Genomic DNA, 25,312 nt, shown 5'->3' with positions numbered 1-25,312 from the left:
AAGGGCGTGGTTGACGGTGTCAAAGGCCGCCGAGAAGTCAAGGAGGATTAGTAAATATGCTTGGCCTTTATCAATACCAGAGAGTAGGTAGTCCATGAGTGAAATTAGTAGCGTTTCGGTGCTTGCGGCTTTGCGAAAACCATATTGGTTTGGGGACAGAATACTGTGGTCCTCTAGGTAGTTGGATAGTTGGGTGTTTACCAGTTTTTCCATGATTTTAGCTATAAATGGTAGGTTGGAAATAGGGCGGAAGTTGTTGGGATCACATGCATTTAGATTTGGTTTTTTTAGCAGTGGCTTGATTGAGGCAGTTTTTAGGTCATCTGGGTAGATGCCATGTGATAAGGAGCAGTTTATAATATCTGCTAGGGTTTTTGCTATTGTGTCCGGGATAAGAAGAAGCATTTTGGTAGGGATTTGATCAAATGGGTGTGATGACGTTTTCATTCTTTTTAATACATTTTGTATCTCTGTGATTGTGATGGGTTCAAAGGCATTAAGCTGGATGTCTTTATTTTGGGGAAGATATGTGTTATCTGGAGACGTAGTGTTTGGAATCAGCTGATTAAGGAGATCCGATATTTTTTTGTTAAAATGAAGAGCCAATTCGTCTGCTTTAGTCTGGGCTTGTTCGGGTGGTATATCTGGAGTGATAGGTTTAGTGAGGCTGGAAACGAAGGCGAATAGAGCTTTTGAGTCAAAGCTGAGATGATGAACCTTTCGGGCATAGTAGTCTCTTTTGATTTTCAACGTGGTACTTTTGTAAAGATGGAGTGATCGTTTGTAATCAGAGAGTGAGGCTGGTGAAGGGGCTTTGCGCCATTTTCTTTCTTTTTGCCGAAGTAATTGTTTGAGTTTTCGTAGTTCATCATTATACCAGGGATGTCGTTTGGATGTATTAGCAGACCTTGTTTTGGTTGTCAGTGGGCAGAGAGTGTTTGCTATAGATTTTGTTATTTTGGACCAGGATTGGAGGGCAGCGTTAGGGGTAGATACTTCAATGAGTGGTAGATCCGAGGTTAGAGCTTTACTTAGATGTTCCGAGTTGCAAGGTTTTCTGTATAGGAAAGAGGGTCTTGAGTTGAGTTTGGAGTCTGATCGAGGTAAGGAAAAGCTGGTGGAGATTAGAGAGTGATCTGACCATGGGACTTTTTTGCAATTTGGTTGTTTTGTAAGAGAAATACCAGTGTTTGTAAAGAGTAGATCGAGCGTGTGGCCTGCTTTGTGGGTGGGTTTATTGATTTGTTGTCTGAATCCCATCGCTGACAGTGCGGTGAGGAGGGCTTCACAGTTTGTAGAGAGGGGAACTTTGTCAACATGTAAATTGAAGTCACCCAGGATTATAGCAGGGGAGAAATTGAAGTCACCCAGGATTATTCTTGGAGAAGTCCATTACCTGCTATTAATTAAGTTGACTTAGAAAATAGCCACTGCTATTACTAGCAACAGTAACATGGAATAGACTTAGTTTTTGGGTACTTGCCAGGTTTTTATGGCCTGGATTGGCCACTGTTGGAAACAGGATGCTGGGCTTGATGGACCCTTGGTCTGACCCAGCATGGCATTTTCTTACGTAAAACTCCATTAGCCATTAATTTTATGGACGCTTGGGAAGGGCAGGAATTAAATGTGCTCTCTGGGACCCTGCAGGGCCCCTGTGACCTGGCCAGGCCAGGACTTGACCTATCTTTGGTCTGAGCCAGCCCGATCTGTAGGCAGTCCCTGACCCTCACTTGTTTACTAATAATGTCAAATTCCACGTTTAACACGTGCACACACAAGGCGCTGTCTTCCCGCCTTTCCAACGCCCCTGCCCTGATCTTCCTCCGGGAGAGCAGCGGCTCCTCAGATAAAATCCCGCCCGGCCCCACCCCGCGCGGCGCCGTAACCAGGGGCCGTCGTCAGGGAGACAGGCGTGCGTGCGCGCGCCGACGTCACAGACGGTTGGCGCGGGGAGCGGAGGCCCGGCAGGACGCGGAGCGGCGCCTGGCCCCCGCGCGCGGCGCCGTAACCAGGGGCCGTCGTCAGGGAGACAGGCGCGCGTGCGCCGACGTCACAGACGGTTGGCGCGGGGAGGGGCGGGGGAGGCGCGGAGGCCCGGCAGGACGCGGAGCGGCGCCTGGCCCCTCGGGGGGCCCCCCGCCGCACTCCTTCCCCCGATGGAGCCCGTCTTCCAGAGCGTGGACGTGGACTTGACCAAGCAGTACCTGGGGCTGCTGCGCGAGAACGCCGAGCTGCGCAAGATGATGGCGCTGCTGCAGGAGAACTGGGACCTGCGGCACGCCATCCACGACCAGGAGAACCGGGCCCGCGTGCTCTCGCCGCCGCCGCCGCCCGCCCCGGCGCCCACGCGCGCCCGCCAGTCGGCCGTCTCCAGCCCGGCCAGCCTCTGCGCCTCCTGCGGCCGGGACGTGCGCCAGGCCCGCCGCCGGAAGGAGTACTCGGCCGGTGAGGAGGGCAGGGCGGGCGTGGGCCCAGGCTTTTCAGGGTGGGTGGGTGGGGGAGGCGGGTGATGGCCCTGGGATCGGAAAGTGGACTGCCAGGCATCACCTTTCCTCCCTAAAGGAGCTTAAAACCCTGTTCCAGACCTTTTAGGGCCATTGGTTTATTTTCCCCTGATAAGCAAGGATGAGTTAGCCGTGATCTGTGGGTGACCAAATAACGTCCTCTCTCCAAACTAGAAGAGCTTTGAACGTTACTGAGCACGTCTGGGGGTTCCTGTGCCCCCTTTCCTTCATTTTCACCTTCAATTTTTGTCTGAGCAGAAGCACAGAGGCTTTCTCTCCTCAGATTCTTACATTTTTTCTCTCTTGTTGCCTTCCTGCCTCCGCAGGCAAAATAAACAGCACTTTTCAGTGCTCCTAAAAAGAACAGAAGAAAAGAGAAAATCTCTCCGAAGGAACCTTCTGGAGATATTTTCAGCAAAGGAAAAAAAAAGACCATGGTAAGTGGTTTCAGGGCCTGTGAATGCGGTCAGGTCATTTATTTAAAAGCATTTCTTGCCTGCTCCCTTCAGATTTTGAGGTGGGTCACAAAGGAAACATGCAGTCCATAAGAATAAAAACAACAAAGCCAAAGACCAGTACAGCAAGAACTTCATGAGAGCTGTTATCGTCTGGGCCCAGACCATGATCATTCAAACCACCCTTTGTATGGAAAGTTGTACTCATGAGTCCAGGGAGCCATGACAGCTAAAAAGAAGAGCAGTGTTGGACCCAGGATGGTTATGCTCCAACTCCTTCCCGTAGCATGTCTTCATCAGTACTCCACCCTTCCAGAAGTGAAGTGAAGACCCAGTTGAAACACCTTGGCACCGGTCCGAAGGAAGAGATATATTCCCTCCTGCATCTTCACACAAGGACTCGCCTGTACAACAACTCGGGAACATGCAGTGGTGTTTCCAGCAGTGGAACCAGACATTCTGAGAGCAGACACTCCCTGTTCATTTCGCCGGGCATATCTTTCTGCCAGACACTTTAAGATATTCACCATCTATCAGAAATGTGCCTGTCTTACAACTTACCACACAAGGACTGACCGATTTTAGGATCCGGAGCCAATTTGTTTCATCATACCCCTAGCATCCAATAAACCACCTGTGGTTCAGGCAGAGCTTATACTGGTGCCTGAAGAGGGAGTAGCACCAGCATCACCTACACAGTAGATTCAATCATTAGAACAGCTCAGGGATATGGTAAAAGCATTCTTTGCTACCTTTTCACCAGCAACCTCAGCTTTCCACTGATGCATCCTACATATGCTACCATATGTACCACACTCTATCCTGTCCCAATCTCCTTTTAAGGTTATGTCAAGAGCACCACCACTTCTAACTCCATTGGCAGGATCCCAGCTCTCCAGTAGGAGGAGATGGAAACATATATTCAACCTCACTGCACTGCCTATCCTTTTTGCCATCAGCTCCTCTATCTCCGTGTTCGCCTTCACCTTGATTATCTGTGGTCCATCATCAGGGGAGCCCCAGGTAGTCCGGGGATCCCTTTGGACCCGTCTCCAATATCACAAGGTCATACGTCTCCTCTAGAGGATGTCTTCTCCAAACTGATGGAAAAGATGAGAAATTCCCTTAATATCTACATATAAAAGGATCTGGATTTGTGTGCGGATGTCATGAGCAATTTACACATTTTAGACATCCCACCTGAATTGGTGACCCTTCCTACATGTTCCCTACAGGATAACGTTCAAATGAAAATGTGGGAAACTCCAACTTTGATTGTAATGGGCACAAGAAAATTAGATCTCAAGTTTTGCATGCAAAAATCACCAGGATATGGAATACTCCAGTTACCTCATTAGTTGGTGGTTGTCAAATTGGCTCTTGAAAAGGCCAAAAAGACAAGACTCCACTTGAACTCGCCACTAGGAAAAGAACATCATCTGGATACAGGGCCGGAGAGAGCAGGAATTAGGCCCGTGCCAGCTAAGAAAAGTAGGCCCCTATGTAAGGTTCTGATGTGATACTTAATAAGAGAAATCATTTTCTAAATTTCCCAAATAATTTTTATTTAAGAAGGCTTTATGAGCTTTTTTGTTAGCAAATTCTTCAATTACAATTGAAATTTTTATTTATACATATTAGAAATAGATATATTTTAGCTCTTTTTTTTTTTTTAATTTTGCCCAACAAAGTAGGCCCCTTGAACATTGTAGGCCCTAGCCAAATGGCCATGCTGGTACCCCCTGTCTCCTGGAGTGCCTGGATACTTTCAGCAAAAAGGTCTTCCAAGGAACAATGCTGGTGGCATGGATTGCGCACCATGAATTTTAAACGGTATAGCACATACATGACTGCATACAAGATCTCAAACCATTTATTAAATCAGAATTGGGAGAACTCTTCTCTACATAGCTGCTAGTAGACATAGAGGAAGCGGTCTTGATATCTCCTACAGGTGGTATATGAATTGTTTGCTATCCCAGTCTGAACTTCAGCTTTGTCCATTGGCACCTGGAGAATGATGTAGCTGTGAACCAGTTTCATTCGAGAAGATGTTCACAAGAAATTAGCTGACCTGCTGTGTCTCGGAGACAGCCTATTTGTTGAGAAGCTGCATGAGACTATATCCGAAATAAAGGAAGAGAATGTGGGAGTCCTGGTATTCTCCACGACATCCAACCAACTGTCTCAGCATAGGCAGGCTTATTGCCCATTCAAAAGGCCTTATCTGCATGAGCCTTATTGACCAAATTAACACTACTGTCTGCCTCCCTTTCAATTACAAGACAACAAACTCAATAACTGCTATCTCACAATCATCCCAGAGAATGCCATCAAGCAAAAAGCCCACAGCAAACTCAACCAAAACCTCAGAATTTTTAGTACATCCGATTCTGGAGAATTTCAAAACAGTGGGGAGCAGAATACAGGCTTACTCAGCGTGATGATTAATCACCAAGGACCAGTGGGTCTTATCTATATGTGATGGGGATCGACTGAATTTCTCTCAAATTCCTAGCCTACCTTACTACATGTCAGGGAGAGTCAACCCTTGTCAGTTACCCCAGTTTCAGAAGGAAGGTCAACACCTCTGTAAACAGACGATTGAGGTGGTTTTCACGACAAATTGGGAATTAGGTTGCTACTCGTAATACTCCTCATTCCAAAAAAGATGGGGGTGTGGGGAAGAGGCTATGCCCTATTCTTGATCTCAAGATATTAAATACCTATCTTCAACGGGAAAAATTTTAAATGAACTCTCTTGGCACTATTCTCCCAGACATTCAGTAGGAGAAGTGGATGTGCCCCCTGTATCTTCATGTTGCCTACACCCACATTCCCATTCATACTTCTTCTTGGCAGTACCTTCATTTTCACATAAATAAGATTCATTACCAGTACAAGGTGCTCCCTTTTGGACTATCTGCTGCCCCCAGGGGGTTCACAAAGTGCCTTGCAGCGTTGGCTACGTATCTCTGTTGTCAGGGAATTCAAATGTTCCTATATCTAGATGATTGGCAGATAGCTCCCTTGCACGATGAAGCACTACAGTCCCTTCAAAAGACAATTGAGCTTCTTAAGAATTTAGGTTTCTTATTAATTTTGGGAAGGCCTAACTCCAACACGCACTCTTCAGTTCTTTAGGGCACAAATCAACGCTTTTCCAGAACAGAGCATTGCTAACATAAGGACAGGAGTTGAGGTCATATCATTTATTGATCAACCAGACCTATGCTGCCCATCAAACGTTAGTAGCCCTGGGCCACATGGCAGCTGCTATTCATATGGTCCCTCACACGAGGTTATGTTTGCGCTGCCTGTGGTGGGGACTCAAAGTGCAATGGGAATCAGCTGCTCCAGCAGTTTACTCTTGGGTAAACATAACTCCAGAAATAAGAACTGCATTGGTGGCTACACCACCAAGTATTGACTGAAGGTGCATCCCCCCTTATTTTACCAAGTAACTCTGGTGACTGATGTCTCCACAAAGGGTTGGGGTGCCACACACACTCACTAGACTCAAGAACAAAAGCTGCAGATGAATCTGCTCAAATATTGAGGGCAATCAAACATATTTTGACAACTTTTCCATTCTCCTCAAAGGAAAAAGCATATTAATACAGGTTGCCATGTTTGTCAGCAAACAAAGAGGGCACAGGTTCATGGTTCCTATGTCATCGCACCCTTCAAAATTTGAAGTGGGCGATTGACCATCACGTGACTCTTCAGATGACTTACCCACCTGGACTTTCTAATATAGTGGCAGACTGTCTCAGTAGATTATTCCATTCACCCGAATCGTCTCTCGGACAATCCACTGTGAATAGACTCTTCAGGTTATGGGATCGACCGAAGATAGACCTCTTCTCTACAGAAGCCAATCGGAAAATCGATAATTCTGTTTGATCCTACTGAGCCTCTTGAGTCGCTCAAGATGCATTTCTGCTTGACTGGGCTTTGTACCTCGTGTATGCTTTTCCAGAGTTACCATTTATCGCAAGGACAATGCAGAAACTCATTTGCAATAGAGCGTGAAATATTCTCATTGCACCAGTGTGGCCGAGACAGATAACATAAGATATGCCTTACTGAGTCAGAACAAGGGTCCATCAAGCCCAGCATCCTGTTTCCAACAGTGGCCAATCCAAGTCACAACTACCTGGCAAGTATCCAAATGTTAATTGATCTCAGGCTTCAATTCCTTATTGGTTAATAGTTTATGGAGTTTTCCTCCAGGAGCTTATCCAAACCTTTTTTACACCCAGTTACACTAACTGCTGTAACCAGGCCGATTCAGTAAAAGTCACGGGGATAGCGGTCGAGCGCCCAGGCCACACTCCTGTGTGCACGATTCAGTATTTAAATGAGGGCCTGTGGTAAAAAGGGGCGCTAGGGACACTAGCACGTCCCTAGCGCCTCTTTTTTGACAGGAGTGGCAACTGTCAGCGAGTTTGACAGCCGACGCTCAATTTTGCTGGCGTCGGTTCTCAAACCCGCTGACAGCCACGGGTTCAGAAACCGGACACCGGAAAATTTGAGCGTCTGGTTTTCAAGCCGTGGGCCGACTTTAAATTTTTTTTTTTAAATTTTTTAGTTATTTTTAACTTTTGGGACCTCCGACTTAATATCGCCATGGGTAGGCGCTAATTTCGGAAAGTAAATTTCTGAAAGTACTGAATAAGGGGTAAAGCTAGTGCGCCAAACGCGGGTTAACAGTGCGCTTCACCGGAGCGCACTGTACTGTATCGGCCTGATAGTCTGGCAGTAATTCCAGAGCTTAACTATGTGCTGAGTGAAAAACAATTGTCTTCGATTTGTTTTAAATGAACTACTTGCTATCTTCATTGCATGCCCCCAGTCCTTCTATTATCTGAGAGAGTAAATAACCAATTTACATTAACCTGTTCAAGTCCTTTCATGATTCTGTAGACCTTGTTCATACCCCCCCCCTCTGTTGTCTCTTCTCCAGACTGAACAGCCCTAACCTCTTTACCCTTTTCTCATAGGGGAGCCATTCCATACCCCTTATCATTTTGGTCACCCTTCTCTGCACGTTCTCCAGTGCAATTATATATTTTTTGAGATGTGACGACCAGAATTGCATACAGTTTTCAAGGTACAGTCTCACTATGGAGTGATGCAGCGGCATTTATGACATCCTCCATTTTGCCATTCCCTTCCTAATAATTCCTAACATTGTTTGCTTTTTTGACTGCCGCGCACACTGAGCCCTAGGTCTTTTCCTGGGTGATAACTCCTAAGATAGAACCTACCATTGTGTAATTACAGCAAGGTTATTTCTCCCTATATGTATTACCTTGCACTTGTCCACATTAAATTTCATTCTGCCATTTGGATGCCCAATCTTCCAGTCTCACAAGGTCCTTCCTGCAATTGTCACAATCTGCTTGAGATTTAACTACTCTGCATAATTTTGTGTCCTCCACAAATTTGATAACTTCACTCGTATTCCTTTCCAGATCATTTATATATATATATATATATATATATATATATATATATATTAAAGAGCACCAGTCCAAGTACAGATCCCTGAGGCACTCCATTGTTTTACCTTTTTCCATTGTGAAAACAGACTGTTTAATCCTACTGTATTTCCTGTCTTTTAACCAGTTTGCAATCCGTTAAAATTTCATCGCAGTTTTCTTTGAAGCCTTTCATGAGGGACTTTGTTGAACGCCTTCTGAAAATCCACATCTACTGATTCACCTTTGTTCACATGTTTATTCACCCCTTCAAAAACAAAACAAAACAGATTTGAAAGGCAAGATTTCCTTGGGTAAATCCATGTTGGCTGTGTCCTTTTAAACCATGTCTATCTAAATGTTTTGTTATTTTATTCTTTGTAACAGTTTCCATGATTTTTTCCCGGCACTGAAGTCAGGCTCACCTATCTGTAGTTTCCCGGATCACCCCTAGAGCTCTTTCTAAATAGGGTTGCATTGGACTCCTTCCAATCTTAGGTACAATGGATGATTTTAATGATAGGTTACAAATTAATTGTAATAGGTCTGAAATTTCATTTTTTAGTTCTTTCAGAACCCTGGGGTGTATACCAGTCCAGTACAGGTGATTTACTACTCCCTTCAGTTTGTCAGTCTGGCCTACCATATCTTAGGTTCACCATAGTTTGGTTCAGTTCATTTGAATCGCCAACCTTGAAAACCATATCCAGAACAGGATATCTCCAACATCCTCTTCAGTAAATACTGAAGCAAAGAATTTGTTTAGTCTTTCCACAATAGTCTTATCTTCCCTAAGTGCTCTTTTAACCCCTCGATCATCTAACGGTCCAACTGACTCACTCGCAGGCTTTCTGCTTCGGATATATTTTAAAAAGTTTTTATTATGAGTTTTTGCCGCTATGGCCAACTTCTTTTCAAATTCTCTCTTAGCCTGTCTTATCAATGTTTTATATTTAACTTGCTTATGATTTATCCTATTAACTTCTGATGGATCCTTCTTTTAATTTTTGAATGAAGATCTTTTGGCCAAAATAACCTCTTACCTCACATTTTAGCCATGCCGGGTAATTGTTTGAACTTCCTGCCACCTTAATGCATGGTAAACATCTGGACTGCACTTTTAAGATAGGATTTTTTTTTTTTTAACAATGTCCTCACCTGCTGCACATTCTTAACCTTTCTAGCTGCACCTTTTTGTTTTTGTTTATTTTTTAAACTACTTTTCTCATTTTCTCAAAGTTTCCCTTTTGAAAGTTTAGCACTAGAGCCATGGATTTGCTTACTGTCCCCCTTCAGTCATTAATTCAAAATTTGATCATATTATGATCACTATTGCCAAGGGTCCACTACCGTTACCTCTCTCACCAAATCCTGCGCTACACTACACTACAATTGCTCCCTCTCTCGTCGGTTCCTGAACCAATTTCTCCATAAAACTGTCATTTATTCCATCCAGGAACTTTACCTCTCTAGCAGGTCCTGATGTTACATTTACCCAGTCAATATCCACTGCACTACCAGTGTTGTTAGCTGGTTCTACAGTCCATCATACTTCCAAAACTGGACTACTGCAATTCTCCTCCTTCTGGGCCTGCCTACCTGCACCACCTAACCACTTCAGATGGTCCTGAACGCCACGGCCAGAATTCTCACAAAACACCCAAAAAAGGGGAACATATCACCCCCATCCTCCAGCAGCTTCATTGGCTACCGATTAAATACAGGATTCACTTTAAAAACCATTATGATGATACACAAGGCCCTTCATAACAGCGCTCCTCTCAACTTAACTTATCAACTCCAGCTACACACCTCCAAGAAACCGACCAGAAATGCATATAAGAACCTGCTAATCACCCAGCCGGCAAAAACCTCCCTGAGGAAACGCGCACTATCCACATCGGGGCCCCACACTCTGGAACGCGCATCCCTCCAGACCTTCGTCTCGAACCTTGCCCATAATACATTCAAAAAGAAACTAAAGACTTGGTTTTTTCTCACAAGCATTCCCGGAGAACTAAGAGCAGGAAGATCTACTATAGCAGTTTAAGCCTCTGACAGTTTTGACCCGCCCCCCCTGTTCATAAGTTCCTGAAGAGTTCGTATTTAAACTTAATTAGTCATAATTGTTTTTACTGTAAACTCACTCTAAGTTCATTTATGCTCCATTAAGCTCCTTTATGTTCTCTGTTAATTGTTTCAAGTAAGGCCGCCCCAGAGGCGACAGTTTTACTTCCTTGTACAACCGGTGTGATAAATATATTATCAGGAACGTCGGTTTATAAAAAACTAAAAATAAATAAAAATAAATTATTACTGCACTACCAGTGTTGTTAGATTCCCTAATTTCTCTTAGCATTTCACAGTCTGTCTCATCATTTTGGCCGGGTACCCTACAGTTCCACTGGGAGTCGGACCTTCCTTACACAGAAAGAGGGACTACTTCAACCTGATCTGGCTTCTCTACATCTGACAACATGGATATTGAGCATGAAGTGATTGCAGGCCTCGCCCTTCTTCAAGAAGTGGAACACTTCCTCGTATTGGCAAGAAAGCCATCAATGAGGCACAACTATTCATTTAAATGGAAACAGTATGCCAGTTGGTACTTGTGAAATGTTTTGGTTCCCTATACCTGTGAGCCTCACTTGTTACCTCATCTCTTAGCTTCTGATCTGGCCACTTCCTCTGTGCGAGTTCACTTACAAGCCATGGCGGCGTATCATGATAAAATGGACAATATTTCAATATTAACCCATCCACTGATCTCACAGTTCATGAAAGGACTTTTAAAGATAAAGCCACCATTAAGACAACCAGCGGTCCCATGGGATCCCAGTGTGGCCCTAACATAATTAATGAAGGCTCCATTTGAACCTCTAGATACAGCTCCTTTGAAGTTCCTGACTTAGAAGGTACTGTTTTTAGTTGCCGTATCTTTGGCATGAAGGATCAGTGAGCTTCAGACCCTGGTACATTCTCCTTATCTTCAGTTCTTCCGAAATAAAGTAGTCCTGTGCACCCATCTTAAATTTCTGCCAAAAGTTGTCTCAGCTTTTCATATCAATCAATCGTCTGTAATATTTTTTCCTTGTCCACATGCACGAGGGAGAAAAAGTGCTACACATGCTGGATTGTAAGCATGCTCTTGCTTGCTGTAAACGAAGTACTCAATCCCATAGCCAGGCATCATTCACTTTTTCTTATGATCCCAACTGAAAGGGAATTGCGGTAGCAAGGAGAACAATGTCTTAAATGGATAACAGACTGTATCAACAATTGTTATGTGGCATCAAAAAAGAGTCTTGAATATCCTGTAAAAATACAAAAATACACCGCTTCAGAGAAGTACCTAGGAAAGAAATGTGCAAAGCCACTACTTGGGCTTCGATAATTCCTTTACTTCCCACAGTTGCATGGACAGTCGTGCAGCATCCAACAGTGCTATAGGAAAGGCATACTATATCAAATATTTTTGCATTAGTCTCCTCTCCACAGAGAGGGGTCCAGGTTGTATTATAAATGGATGCTTTGCTGCACCTCTAAGCTTGGGATTCCCCACAGATCATGGCTAATTCAGCCTGCTTATCGATGGAAAAAGCAAGTTTGCTTATGTTTTCTGTAGTTAGCAGGATGAGTTACAGCTACCAGCCACCTCCCTCGAGAGCACACTTTGCTTGGATTAGCTTAGCTATATTACAGACTGAGGAGGCGCCGAGGCAACACATGTGATTGTTAAACAAGAATATGAACAATGATTTTGTAAACTGTTGTGATCTTACTCTGGAACGACGGTATATAAAATGCCTAAATAAACATGCACGGGAACTCCCACACATGCTCATTAGAGTTCAAAGCTCTATTAGCTTGGAGAAGGGAATCTGGTGCCGGATGACTTCACCGACAGATCATGGCTAATTCATCCTACTATTTATAGAAAACACAGATTTTGGTAAGCAAACTTGCTTTCATACCAGGATTTTGGTTTTCTTAATTAGCTCCCTGAGCTTTTAATTATTCTTATATTGTGGTTTTTTGTCTATTCCTCATTTTGCTTTTGAGGCCATTTTTGGAAAAGGCAGAATATCAAATGTTTATAAATAACATTTTATTTGTTTTTAATTATTTTGTAATAGTATTTGGATTCTAATGTTGATTTTTGTTTATTTATAATTGTGTGGAACTTTTTTTATTGCTTTTATTTGTTGTATTTTTGTCTTGGGAATTAATTTTTTATGATAAGGCAAGTAATACAAATTTGTAATATATTACCCTCTTCAGGGATGGGGGCAAGGCATTGTGTTCTGCCAAAGGGACTTGGATAATGATTCCCTACCACAACACCTCTGAGATGTGTTATGGGGTAAGGGTATGGCCATCATTCCTCGAGGCATGACACCCTTGTGCACTGTTAGAAAAAAGGGGGTCATTTTCTTAGCAACCACTTTCAATATGAAATATTGAATATGGGGGGAGACACTTTATTGCCTCCAATAACTTATCTAGCCTTTGGGGCTGTTTTGGGTTTTGTTTGATAAATAGGAGGGATTCTCATGGCACACCCAAACACATTATAAAATATCGGAGCAGAGTCTGTGACCCCAGAGTTCATTATATATATAGAGGAGGGACAGGAGGATGCCACTTATAAGGAGATAGTAAATGTGAATTTTCCTGTATGTATTTATTTTATTTGAAAGGACACAGAAAAGCCATTGACAGCTTTCTCGAGCTCCAGGCACGGATTGAAAACAGTACCCTTGCCAAAGAGCGCAATCTTCAGAAAATGCTTGCAACTTATAGATAGAAGAGAGATCTTCCAGAAGACTGTATATATCCTTTCAGATCTGTGCATTTACTTGCTATAACATTTTTGAGCATAAACTCACCTCAGCTAGAATAACTAGTTGTGAAATTGCAGAAAAATTGTATTGTATAAATAAAAATTTACTCACTGTTATTCCATTTGAATTATTTAGTGGGGATTGGACAAGGGATGCTTTCATGGTCTTCATCTTACCATTTATAATGTAGGGACTTAACTCTTTAATGGTCTGATTATGCAAAAAAAAAAAAAAAATTCTTCAGTTGTAAGATGCATCCAATTTCACATTTAACCATTGGATGATCCAATATTTCTATTTGGATCTGGTCCTATAGAGATTTTCCCTGTATTACGAATCTGAGAAAAATGCTAATGGTGTAATATGTTGTGTCTTGTTTTAGAAGTAGTCTCTCTGGACTGGATGGTATACATCCCAGAGTTCTGGAAGTAAATTGCAGACTTAATGAAGCCATTGTAATAAGGTGCATGCAGAACAGTGTACAGTTTTACCACCGTTATATGCACATTTTTGCATGGAAAATTTACTGCCGATGCAGCAAGCCGTTGTGTGCATAACTGTGTGTATTTAAGTCAGTGCCCTTGCATGGAAATTTTCTGTCAATAAGCAGCTGAATTAACCATTACATGTGGATGATTTATTTATTTAAATGTTTTTATATTCTGCAACCTCCAATAGAACATTCAGTGCGGATTACATAGTATACATCCACAATATTGTCACAAACATAACAATAAAATCACAATCTACGTAAGATACTTCATATAAAATTTCATTAAAAGCCATCTTAAAATGAGTCTTGACCATCTTAGAAAACAATTTTTGATCCCTCTAATTTAAGGTCATTCCATAATCTAGGGCCAATAGAATAAAAGGCAATATGACCATATGGCCGGCGCCATTTTGCTTTGCGCCGGCCATATGGCCATATTGCCGTACAGCAAAATGGCGCCGGCCGTACGGCAACACGATTCGAGTGCAGGAGGTCGTTCCCGGACCCCCGCTGGACTTTTGGCAAGTCCTGTGGGGGTCAGGAGGTCCCCCAAGCTGGCCAAAAGTCCCTGGGGGTCCAGCGGGGGTCCGGGAGCGACCTCCCTGCACTCGTGATGTCGGGGAACAGGAACCAAAATGGCGCCGGCGCTACCTTTGCCCTGTCATATGACAGGGCAAAGGTAGCGCTGGCGCCATTTTCTATCAACACGCCTGACACCCGAGAGTGGAAGATCACAACGGGACCCCCCCACTGGACCCCAGGTAATTTAAGACATTTTGGGGGGGTTTGGGAGGGTGGGGGATTTATTTTAAAGGGTCGGGTGGGTTTTAGGGATGTTTTAGTGTGCCGGTTTTCCCGCCCTCCCCCTTCCCCTCCCCCTTCCCCCGATTTACGATTTTTGACGATAAATCGGGGGAATTCCTATTAAATATCGCCTCTAACGATTTTTGACGATTTAAAATATATCGGACGATATTTTAAATCGTCAAAACACGATTCACATTCCTATTAATCAATAGGGAATAGTCACTGCTTGTTGCTGGCATTAGTAGCATGGGATTATATTTTGTTTGGGTACTTGCCAGGTTCTTGAGACTTGGATTGGCCACTGTTGATGGGTTACTGAGCTTGCTGTACCCTTGGTCTGACCCAGGATGGCATATGTTATGTTCTTATGTTCAAATGTTTGCGCTAGGTAGAAATGTGCGTTTCTGCACTCAAACGTATATTGTATTGAGTGCATGGACATCTAAATTTTATGTTCCTAACAAAAGTGCATCTCTTACATGAAGTTACAGAGTGCAGTGCTTTATTACCAAAAAGAAATGAATCACCCGTGGTAAAGGTATCCTTTAGCTAATCATCATGCTCGTACCACAAATCCCTGTATACATTTTTTTATTTTTTGTTCTAACCCCAAACAGCTAAATCTTACACTAATCTCCTTGTTTAATTTCCTTGTTTTTTGTAACTTTCCCTCTCCCTTTTTCTGATTCACTGTATTTAAAGTTCAAGGTTCTTATTGAAAATATTGTTTTTTACGTTATGCTTTACACTCCTTGTTATTTGTAAACCGGGTTGATGTGATGCCTATCATGAAACTCGGTATACAAAAACAATAAATAAATAAATAATCTCTCTATACAGCCTTATCCTACAAGAAGCACATTTATCACAGCATAGAGGACCACATTTTTCATGTTTCTCGTGAGCCCATGACTGTGAGTATCTTTACTCCACCTCCAAAGTTGGAGTTAATTTTCTGCCATAAAAAATGTGCGTTGGGTGCCTAGCGTTTGGGTACGCTTTCCTGCATTATGTGATCATAAATAATGTCTTCGTTCTCATGCAATGGGTGCTATCCGATTTGCTTTGGTTAGGTCAAGCTAATCTCCTTCTTGCATCGGATGCTATGATTGCACGCCCAACCACGAGTAAACCTGTGCACGAAGCTGGGTGCACTTTATTTATTTATTTATTTATTTAACATTTTTCTATACCGAACTTCATGACAAGCTTCATATCAGGCCGGTTTACATCAAACTTGGGGGTTAACTTAACAAAAAACCATATAACTTTATTGCATCGGCCAGTTTCTACAGAGACCGTGACTTTCCATTTTTACCAGTTTTGGAAAGGGATTTCCCTGCCCACCTGGGAACACCACTTAGCCAAGCTCTGGAGGGTGAACGTTTCTGTTGCCCTGGAATTGAGACATTTGCACAGAGGGAAAAAGACTGTAGCCCAGGAAAAACCTGTGGTGTTGTGATTGAGCTAAACTGAACGTTATCTCATCTGGATTTTTATCAGTAAAGACTGTAATTTTGGACACTATACCAGTGGCTCCAGATATAATTGCGATGGAGAAGGTACAGAGAAGGGCGACCAAAATGATAAAGGGGATGGAACAGCTCCCCTGTGAGGAAAGACTAAAAAGGTTAGGACTTTTCAGCTTGGAGAAGATACGGCTGATGTTTAAAATCATGAGAGGTCTAACGGGTAGATGTGAATCGGTTATTTACTCTTTCGGATAGTAGAAAAACTAGGGGGCACTCCATGAAGTTAGCATGGGGCACATTCAAAACTATTGGAGAAAGTTCTTTTTTACTCAACGCACAATTAAACTCTGGAATTTGTTGCCAGAGGATTTGGTTAGTGCAGTTAGTGTAGCTGTGTTTAAAAAAGGATTTGATAAGTTCTTGGAGAAGTCCATTACCTGCCTATTAATTAAGTTGACTTAGATAATAACCACTGCTCTTACTAGCAATGGTAACATGGAATAGACTTAGTGTTTGGGTACTTGCCAGGTTCCTATGACCTGGATTGGCCACTGTTGGAAACAGGATGCTGGGCTTGATGGACCCTTGGTCTGACCCAGTATGGCATGTTCTTATGGTATTTGACACTTACAGCACACACACACATTCAGGCCGATTCAGTACGGTGTGCTCAAGCCGAGCGCACTGTTAGCCCCCCGTCTGGACGCACGTTTTCCATGTGCTATTATTACCCATGAAACTAATAGCGCCGCAACATGCAAATGCACGTTGATGAGCCTATTAGTTAGTCCCCTTGATACAGAAAGTAAAATGTACAGCCAAGCTGCACATTTTGCTCTCAGAAATTAACGCCTGCCACCGGAAAAATGTACAGAAAAGCAGAAAAAATTGCTTTTCTGTACACCCTCCAACTTAATATCATTGCGATATTAAGTCGGAGGCCCCAAAAATAAAAAAAAATAAAAAATCTTAAAAAAAAAATAAAAATCTGCCCGCAGCCTGTGGGTTGGAAAGCGGACGCTCAATTTTGCTGGCGCCATTTTCTGAAACCGTGGCTGTCAGCGGGTTCGACAACCAATGCCTGTAAAATTAAGCATCGGCCTTCAAACCCGATGATAGCCTCTGCTTTTGCCAATAAGGAGGCGCTAGGGATGCCCTAGTGTCCCTAGCGCCTCCTTATTAGCGCAGGCCCTCATTTGCATACAGAATCGCGCGCCCAGGAGAGTGGCCTTGGCGCGCGTTGGGAGAGCGGGTGTTCGCCTTGGAGCATCGGCTCTCCCGTGCCTTTTACTGAATTGACCGATTGTGAAGAAAAATATTCCTCTCCCTGGGCTAAGGAAATATAAGAGACCCATGTCACTCTGGGCCTTGAAAGGGAAACCTTTTCTCCCACCAACAAAGAATCCAGGCCTTGGGTTAGCCTGAGGTTCTGGGTGTGGGATAAACACTGTGGATCCATAAAGGCTAGAGGATGTGAATGAAGAGAAGAGGCATGGGGGTGGCTTGCGGGAATGACGGCTACTACCTGGAGATAATACCCTTATTCAATAAACATACACACGGTTAATGCGACTCCAACATTGCTCTATGCTTCAACGGCAAGAGGAAATGTGGGACAAAGGATTTGCATTCACAAATAAGCCTGGGAGTCGCTTGCTTGTTGCGGCGGTTACTACCCCAAACCAATTAAGCCTGATACTTCACTGGGAATACATATCCAGTGCAACGCACTGCTTCAACGGCAGGGGGAATAAAGAAAGAGGATTTATATTCAGACAACAAGGACTGAATGGCACAGGCTGGGTAAACAAATACACTTGAGAATAACTTGCTTATTGCAGCAGTTGCAACTCCTGACCAATTGAGCTGGATGCTTCGCTTGGATGCAGCTCCAGCGCTGCTCTCTACATCGATGGCGGGGGTGTAGGGAAACTGGAACCATGGGGTTGCTGATGGGGGCGAAGAGTAACAGATAAGTATGAGAAAAAAAAAGTGTGAAAGCTTGCTGGGCAGACTGGATGGGCCGTTTGGTTTTCTTCTGCCGTCATTTCTATGTTTCTATGTCCTAGAGACAACAGTTTCTATTATGGCTCCATCAGTGTGCAGTCCACGCTAGGGTGACCAATTGCCCGATTTTGCAGCCTGTTGAACAAATTCCGGTTACAAACAGTAACCGGACACTGAAAAACCCAGTCGAACAAAGGGTGAAGACGTTCGCGGCTGAAGACAGAGGAGGCCCCCATGGGCCACGAACGGAGCCCATCTCATTCACGGCTGAAGATGGAGGAGGCCCCGGGTGCTCCGCAAGCAGAAAGCAACGAAGTGGAAGGAGGCCCCAGTGGGCCGTGACTGGAGCCCATCCCGCTCACGGCAGATGAGGAAGGCGCCAGTGGGCAGGAGCCAAGGAGCAGTAAGCAGCTAATGACCTCGACATGGACTGTGTGTGCGCGCGCTGAATGACAGGCATGGTGACAGGAGTGTGTGTATGTGATTTAGAGCCTTTGTGCCTGAGTGAGAGTGTGTGAGTATGCAAAAGAGAGAAGGAGCCTGTGTGAGTCTGTTTTTGCCAGAAAGAGATGGAGCCTATCTGAGGGTGCATGTGTGTGTGTCAGAGAGAGGGAGCCTGTGTAAGGGTGTGTGTTTGAGAGAAGGACAGAGGGAGCCTGTGAGGGGTAGGGTGACCCAACTGTGATAGAGCAAGCCTGTGTGTTGCATCCATTGAGAGGGAGGGAGTGTGTTTATGAAAGAATAAACGTGTGTATAAGAGGAAGAAAGTTTGTGCATCCCCTCGCCTCCCTCCATTCCTCAGTAATCCATGACAATCTCAGAATGATTGAAAATCAAAGGTTTCCAGGTATGGAGAGTTGGAGGTTTTTAAATCCTTAACTATTGGGCGTTATTTGATTAGCTTGCTGTTTTTAAATATTTTATTGGTGGTTGAGAAAATTTATAAAGTTTTTAAGTTTAAATGAGCTTTTAAATATTAGAGGTTCTGTTCATCAGATGTTTTGAATTATTTATTTATTAATATGGTTTTATTATTACAATTGCTGTTTTATATTGATTTATTTTATGAGAAATTGTGATTTTCTGGTTTTCCATTATTGCACTGCAGTAGAGTTGCGTTTCCAGTTCAGTTCTTGTTATACTATGGTCTTTATTCTGTGTGTGGAGGTGAGGTAGCTAACATGGAACGATAGGTATCTATTGCAGCTTGGTTTGTTCTTTTCCATAATAGGAAGTGTATTGGTGTTTTAGGGTCTAGTGTAATAGTTGCAGTGTTGCCTTTTATGAGTAAGGTTGTTACTGTTTGAGTGCTGGCAGTTCATCCTGTTTTTGTCTGGAAAGTTTACCATTGTAATAGTAATTTAATTTATTCATGGCTTTCTGAGGGCCAAGACCACATACAATGCATGTTTCAATAGGCCTCATACCATAAGATCAAGGTGGATGATCTGAAATGTATGCAAATTAATGCAAATGAGGGGAATAAACATGCCTCCTTGTGATTTCCCCCCTCCCCGAGTACTCAAGTGTTTAGTCGTGGTCTTTGGAAAAGTTGGCAACTCTAGTCCACACCTGGGGATGGGGGGTTACACTTTTATTTTATAAATATTGGAACACACTGACCCAATCCTGTGTTTTGCTTCATGCTAAGTTGCGTGCATTTATGATATCGAATTTATTTTCTTAGGGAAATTAATGGAAAAAGAACTAAAAGCCTTGTATGAGACAGGGCGAAAGGGCAAACTGCACCCACACAAGCAAGATATCTTCACACGGGCACAAAGCGGTGCCAGAGAGCCGGCTTCTGCCCTTAGTTAAGATGGCCGTGGGTTAGCAGCTGCGTCGGGGCGACGCCTCGCCGTAGAAGTCAACCTTTGCCCCCTCCCCCGGCGCGTCGACGTTGACGTTGTGCGTCGTCCCGCCCCTTCCGCAGGCAGATATTTTGGCGGGAGGTTCGGTGAAGGCGGCTGCGGGAAGGCAACAAAAGAAAAGCTCTCGGCCCGGAGGGGAGGTGACAGCAGCACCGTCGCCGGTTGTAAAATATTTCCGTGGAAGGAGCGCGCGCGCAGAGGGTCGGCCGCCATGCACGTCATCAAGAGAGGTGAGCCCGCCTGCCCCTGCCGACGGAGAAAGGGCTCGAGCTCCGGCGCCGCTTTGAAAGGAGACTCGGGCCAGGGCTTTGCTGGCCTCCTCCTGCCCCTGTCGCGGGGGGGGGGGGAAATGATGATAATCATTCGGTCGATAGGAATCGGGTTATGCTTGCTTTTGGCGGGAGTGCCGGGCCGCGCCCGCGGGAAAGTTGCTCAGGCCGGCGGTTGGCGGAGGGTCTTCCTGTAAATGAGGAGGGGGAAGGGGCGCGGTGCTGACCGGATTTAGAAATACCGGGGGGGGGGATGGGTTAGAGGCGAGCCCTCTCCCTCACAGCCCAATTTACTAAGGCAGAAATGACAGGAGTGGAGTGGCACTTTAAAGCTTTAATACATTTAGTCTGTAAGGTGCCACCCGATTCCTGTCGTTTTTGCTGCACCAGACTATTACGGATACCCCTCTGAAGGCTTACTGAGGCTTCTCTCTCCCCCGCCCTTCTCTCTCAGTTTTGCGTTGCCCTTTTTTCGGGGGCTGGGGAGGAGACCCAGCTGCTTTTCTGCTTGCGCTTTACAGTTCTCATAACCTGCCAGACCAACCCAACTGTGTGCCTGATTGAATCGGCTCAAATTATACCTTCTTCCTTTCTGACCTATGTCAGGGAGGCCTTGCAGCATTGTTTAAGTCCTCTACATTCGTCCATTCTGCTACCGTCTTGCCAAATATGTGATCTAATGTCATCTCCCATAAACTGCGACAACCCCCCTATCCCACCCAGCATAATGAGGAGGGAGATTCCTTCGGCTTGCTGCTGAGAAAGAGGAAGCCGCTGTGGAAGTCACCAAGTCCCCTTCCCCAGCCTGTCAACAGGTGTCACTCCTAAGCCTTGCCTGCCTTCTTGCCACCCCAGGCATGTGGCCACATTGTGGTCTCATGATTGAGCCCAGTGAGACTTTTAGCCAAAGAGCAAAGCAGGCACAGCTGCCCTGGGGTAGGAGAGCACACTATATAGTTCACTACTTTTTACAGAGAGAGCTTGTTACCTCCAGAAAACATATTTTCCACCACTCTGAAAGTTCCCTAATGCCTCTGTATTTTATGTAGCAATTTAGATATCTCTTATCTTCCGTTCCAGATTAGTCCAGACTCCTGGGTTTTGCCTGCCTGCCAGCAGATGAGACAGAGAAAGCTGCTACATAACCTGGTGTGCCTCCTGCAGCCGCTCAGTATTTCTCTGGCTCCAGCAGATGGTAGATGGTGTTAAACTTGGAGTCTGGAGTATATGTGAAAATAAATATAAGAGAAGGAGATTGCCAGTTCCTACCAAGGGGTTGTTGGGTCCTAGAGGAGCCATCCCTCCTGGGTTGAAATGGATGAGTGGGGGTTGGTGACCCTTGGTGGCAGCTCACTCTGAAATTCTGTGGGGGGGTATAATCTGGTGGTCCATATCCCTCATACTGCATGTGGCAGCATTGGTTCCGCTGGCAGCTCTGCATTTAGAGTCGTACAGGGAAACATTGAATTTTTTTCTTTGTACAGGGCCTAGTAACATTAGATGCACTGTTAAACCTTGCTTAAAAAACAAAACAAAACGAATAGGAAGCATAACTGTTTCCTTGCGGTGAATCGCTGTGCTGGTCAGTCAAAGCCTTGATCGTAGCTGCAGAGCTGGTCACCCAGCGGTTTCCTGAGCTCAGGTAATCAGGTTGGCATTAGTGGCGTGTTGCTTAGGCATGTGGCAATGGTGCAAGTCAAGTCAATGTTGTTCTTGTGCAGGCTTAGTCGTGACTAGAAACAGTCGGCTTGTGTTTGGTGTACATCCCTGGTGAGGAAGGCACTTCAGTGGAGCCCAGCACTAGAAAGTTCCCTCCTGCCTCTATTTTATGTAGCACTTTAGATCTTTCCTATTATAGATCTTCCAATTCTTACCAATAAGGAGGAAGGGGTGAAAAAATCCCAGGCACCTAACATTTGGGGCCCACTGCTTCTCTGAGCCTAACAAGAGTTACTGTGGCTCTTCAGGGTTTGGTCAGACACTGCTGTTGCTGTCTGGCCTGGGTTGGAGAGAATATGGCTACTGCTGGCCTGGTCTAAGAAGAGCATGGTGGTTAGGCTGGCGAAGGAAAGATGAGGGACGTTGGAGGGAAACATGAAAAAAAGCAAACGAAGCAAAATAAAAATGAGGCAAGCAGAAACTACTTTCAAAAAATAGAGCAAAAGAAGAGAATATGTTGACAAAACAGATTAAAAATGTGAAAATAAAATCTGCTTTTTTTTGGGGGGGGTGTCCTTAGCTCCTAAAGAAACACTTATTTAGCTGGTGCTCAAGTTTTCAGAAAAAAATTCCACACCTGTAAAAAGAGACATTTTGAATGGGGGTGGGGATTATAGTTACTTTATTTTTCTGTTGCTAAGCAGGCTGAATTAGCCAGGCTGCATTTTTTTGCATGGGTGATGTCAGGTGGCATTTGGTGGAGCTGTCTGTCAAAACTATAAGTGTTTGCTTTACTGGGCATGTGCAGTGGTTCCCGCGTGAATGAACATTTTATGAGTCTCATTTCTTTTTTTGTCCGCGCATTGCACTGATTGTGGAATCCTGTCTATCAATTCCTCCTCAAATTCTTAAAAAAAAAAACAAACAAAAAAAACCCAAACCCCCAAAAATATCACTTGGGTGACCCCCAAACAGCACTTTTCAGTGCTACATGTCTCATAAAAGGCTCTCTGGCTTCAAATATTGTATTTTTGTCCACATCATGTCCATCACCAGTGGACACAACTACTGCTATTCATGCCTGGGCCTGGATCATGACCAGGCAAATTGCAGTGACTGCGGTAGAATGTCTCTGAGGGCTCAGAAGCAATAAGCAGATAAGATTGCATGGCTCCGGGCAGAGGAGGTGTCGGTCTCCGAAAACTCGTCAGCCTCCCTATCTAATTTTTGGGAGAGGTAGGAGACTGTACTCGGTCAGCAAAGTCCTCTCCCCCGGGCAACTGCTATGTGCCGGCTGGCTCCACAGGATCACTTCAATTGCCATCCTATGGAGTCAAGTATTTGCTGGCTGAACATGACACCTCCTGAAATGGGAGGCCAGGGCGCATCTCTACCCTCTGACCTGAGATGAGTTGCAGACATCGGCTCATGCACTGCACATGGCACACCTTGTGCCAAAGACTGCGCCCCTTGCCTCATAGCGCATTATGCACCAAAACTGATATACCATGCTCTACACCCGGCACTGGTGACAAAATGCTCAGTGCTGGCCACGATGCGCACAATGCCAACTCCAGTCATACATTGCACGCTAGTGCCTTTGACGACTCAAACAGCATCAATTGTGACTTACTCTTCAAAAACCAAGAAAGCAAAAAAAAAAAAATCAAGCCTGGGCCCTTGGAACAGAAGTCCCTCCGTTGAAGAGAAAAAAAACAGGATCATGAGAGGGGAAAGTCGCCCCTCTTGACACCTGCATCAGGGGTAAGATCTACAGATTTATTTATTTAAAGACTTTTTTTATACCAGTATTAGGGACATCATACCGGTTTACATTTTAACAGCAGGTTTGAAAATACATAATAACAGGGACTAAAAAATGGGAGGGATCAAACAAGGTACAGAGTAGAAGTACAGAGCAACTGCAGAAGAGGTTCTTTAAACATAACGTGTAAAGCAGTGATAACCGAATCATATAAAAGTATAATGCTAGGTTACAAAACATGGTTAATATAATAGTACATGGTCAATATACAAGGTAGTGTCATAACTGGAGGTCAAATATACAGAGTGGCAACAATGCAGCATGATCGTGTATACAAAGGAGGCGGTGAAAGATTAGGAGCGTAAGGGGCGAGAAGGAGAGGTGGATTAGTCTGGATAGGCTTGTCTAAACAACCATGTTTTAAGCTTCTTTTTGAATTTGGAAGAGCATGGTTCGAGGCGGAGACTGGTAGGCAGGGAGTTCCAGCATGAGGGGCCGGCAATTGAGAGAGCATGGTCTCTGGAGGAAAGTGCTATTTTCAGGGAGGGCACGAGCAGGGTTCCTTTATTGGCTGTTCTTGTAGGTCGATTAGACTACACAGCACTGAAAGGGATATCAAGCCAATTGGAATTGAGAGTATGTGGCTTTGTGAATAATGGTTAATGTTTTATAGAGAATTCTGGAAGGGATGGGGAGCCAATGCAGGTCTTTAAGGATGGGGGTGATGTGATCTGTTTTACGGGTGTTGGTGATATTCTAGCTGTTGCATTTTGGAGCATTTGCAGCGGTCTTATCGTGGTAGGGGAGTCCTAAGAAGTGAGTTGCAATAGTCCAATTTCGGGTAGCTTGAATCACAGTACGAAGTCTTGGGTGTGTAGTAGGTTTAAGTTTTTTTAGGACGTTAAGTTTGTAACAACCTTCCTTAAGTATAGAGCTCACGTATTTCTCAGATTTAATTGTTGGTCGAGGAAAACTCCTAAGTCTTTTACAAAGGGTTGTGCAGCAATGGACTTGAAAGCTGGATCAGTTGAAAGAGAAGGTTTGGGAGAGGAGTGTGGTGAGATGAGTAAGACAGCTCAGTTTTGTTGGTGTTTAGGGCGAGGTGGAGGTTGGTGAGGAGGGAGTTGATGGATGTAAGGCAAGACTCCCAGTATTTCAGCACATCGGAGATGGAGGTATGAATAGGAATGATTTGGACATTATCAGCATAAAGATAGAACTTGAGGTTAAGTTCGGAGAGTAGGTGGCAACGCGGAGTGAGATAGATGAGAGGGAGGAGCCCTGTGGGACTCCTTGTAGGAGGGGGTAGGGAGCAGAAATGGCGTTACCTATTTTAAGAGAATTTTCTGTTGGATAGATATGATTTAAACCAGTGGTCCCCAACCTTTTTTTCACCAGGGTCCGGCTTCAAGCAAGACCATTTTTCCATGGCGGGCTGGGGACGAGGCTTTGGTCATATGGGGGCGGGGTTATGGATGGGGGTTGGATTTTAGTGCATACTTATTTAATTATGACATTTATAAATCCTGCACCTCCAGTTCTGTAACTCTGTGCATCCACTGAAATTCCCCTAAACAATGGAGCTTGGATGTTTCCCTTACAGCTCATCATACTAAAAGATATTTTCAAATTCTGGTGTCACCTCACAGTAACAGCAGCACAAACACCTTCCACTGC

The 25,312-nt window shown here is 44.3% G+C and overlaps 2 protein-coding genes across 2 annotated transcripts in view; one reads left to right on the top strand and one right to left on the bottom strand.

The window, feature by feature from the left end:
* Nucleotides 1–25,312, bottom strand: part of LOC115091758 (sodium-dependent proline transporter-like) — a 163,980-nt gene that overhangs the window by 135,977 nt on the left and 2,691 nt on the right. The gene's annotated exons all lie outside the window — the stretch shown is intronic.
* Nucleotides 19,996–25,312, top strand: part of RRM1 (ribonucleotide reductase catalytic subunit M1) — a 241,352-nt gene continuing 236,035 nt past the window's right edge. The window contains exon 1 of the mRNA XM_029601937.1: nucleotides 19,996–20,172. Coding sequence (XP_029457797.1) covers nucleotides 20,154–20,172 — 19 coding nt within the window. The 5' untranslated portion in view covers nucleotides 19,996–20,153. The remainder of the gene's footprint in view (nucleotides 20,173–25,312) is intronic.

This window comes from Rhinatrema bivittatum, chromosome 5 (assembly GCF_901001135.1).
Source record: "Rhinatrema bivittatum chromosome 5, aRhiBiv1.1, whole genome shotgun sequence".
NCBI classification, from domain to species: Eukaryota; Metazoa; Chordata; class Amphibia; order Gymnophiona; family Rhinatrematidae; genus Rhinatrema; species Rhinatrema bivittatum.
Note: the sequence above shows the minus strand (reverse complement) of the source record. Positions and strands in the feature narration are given on the sequence as shown.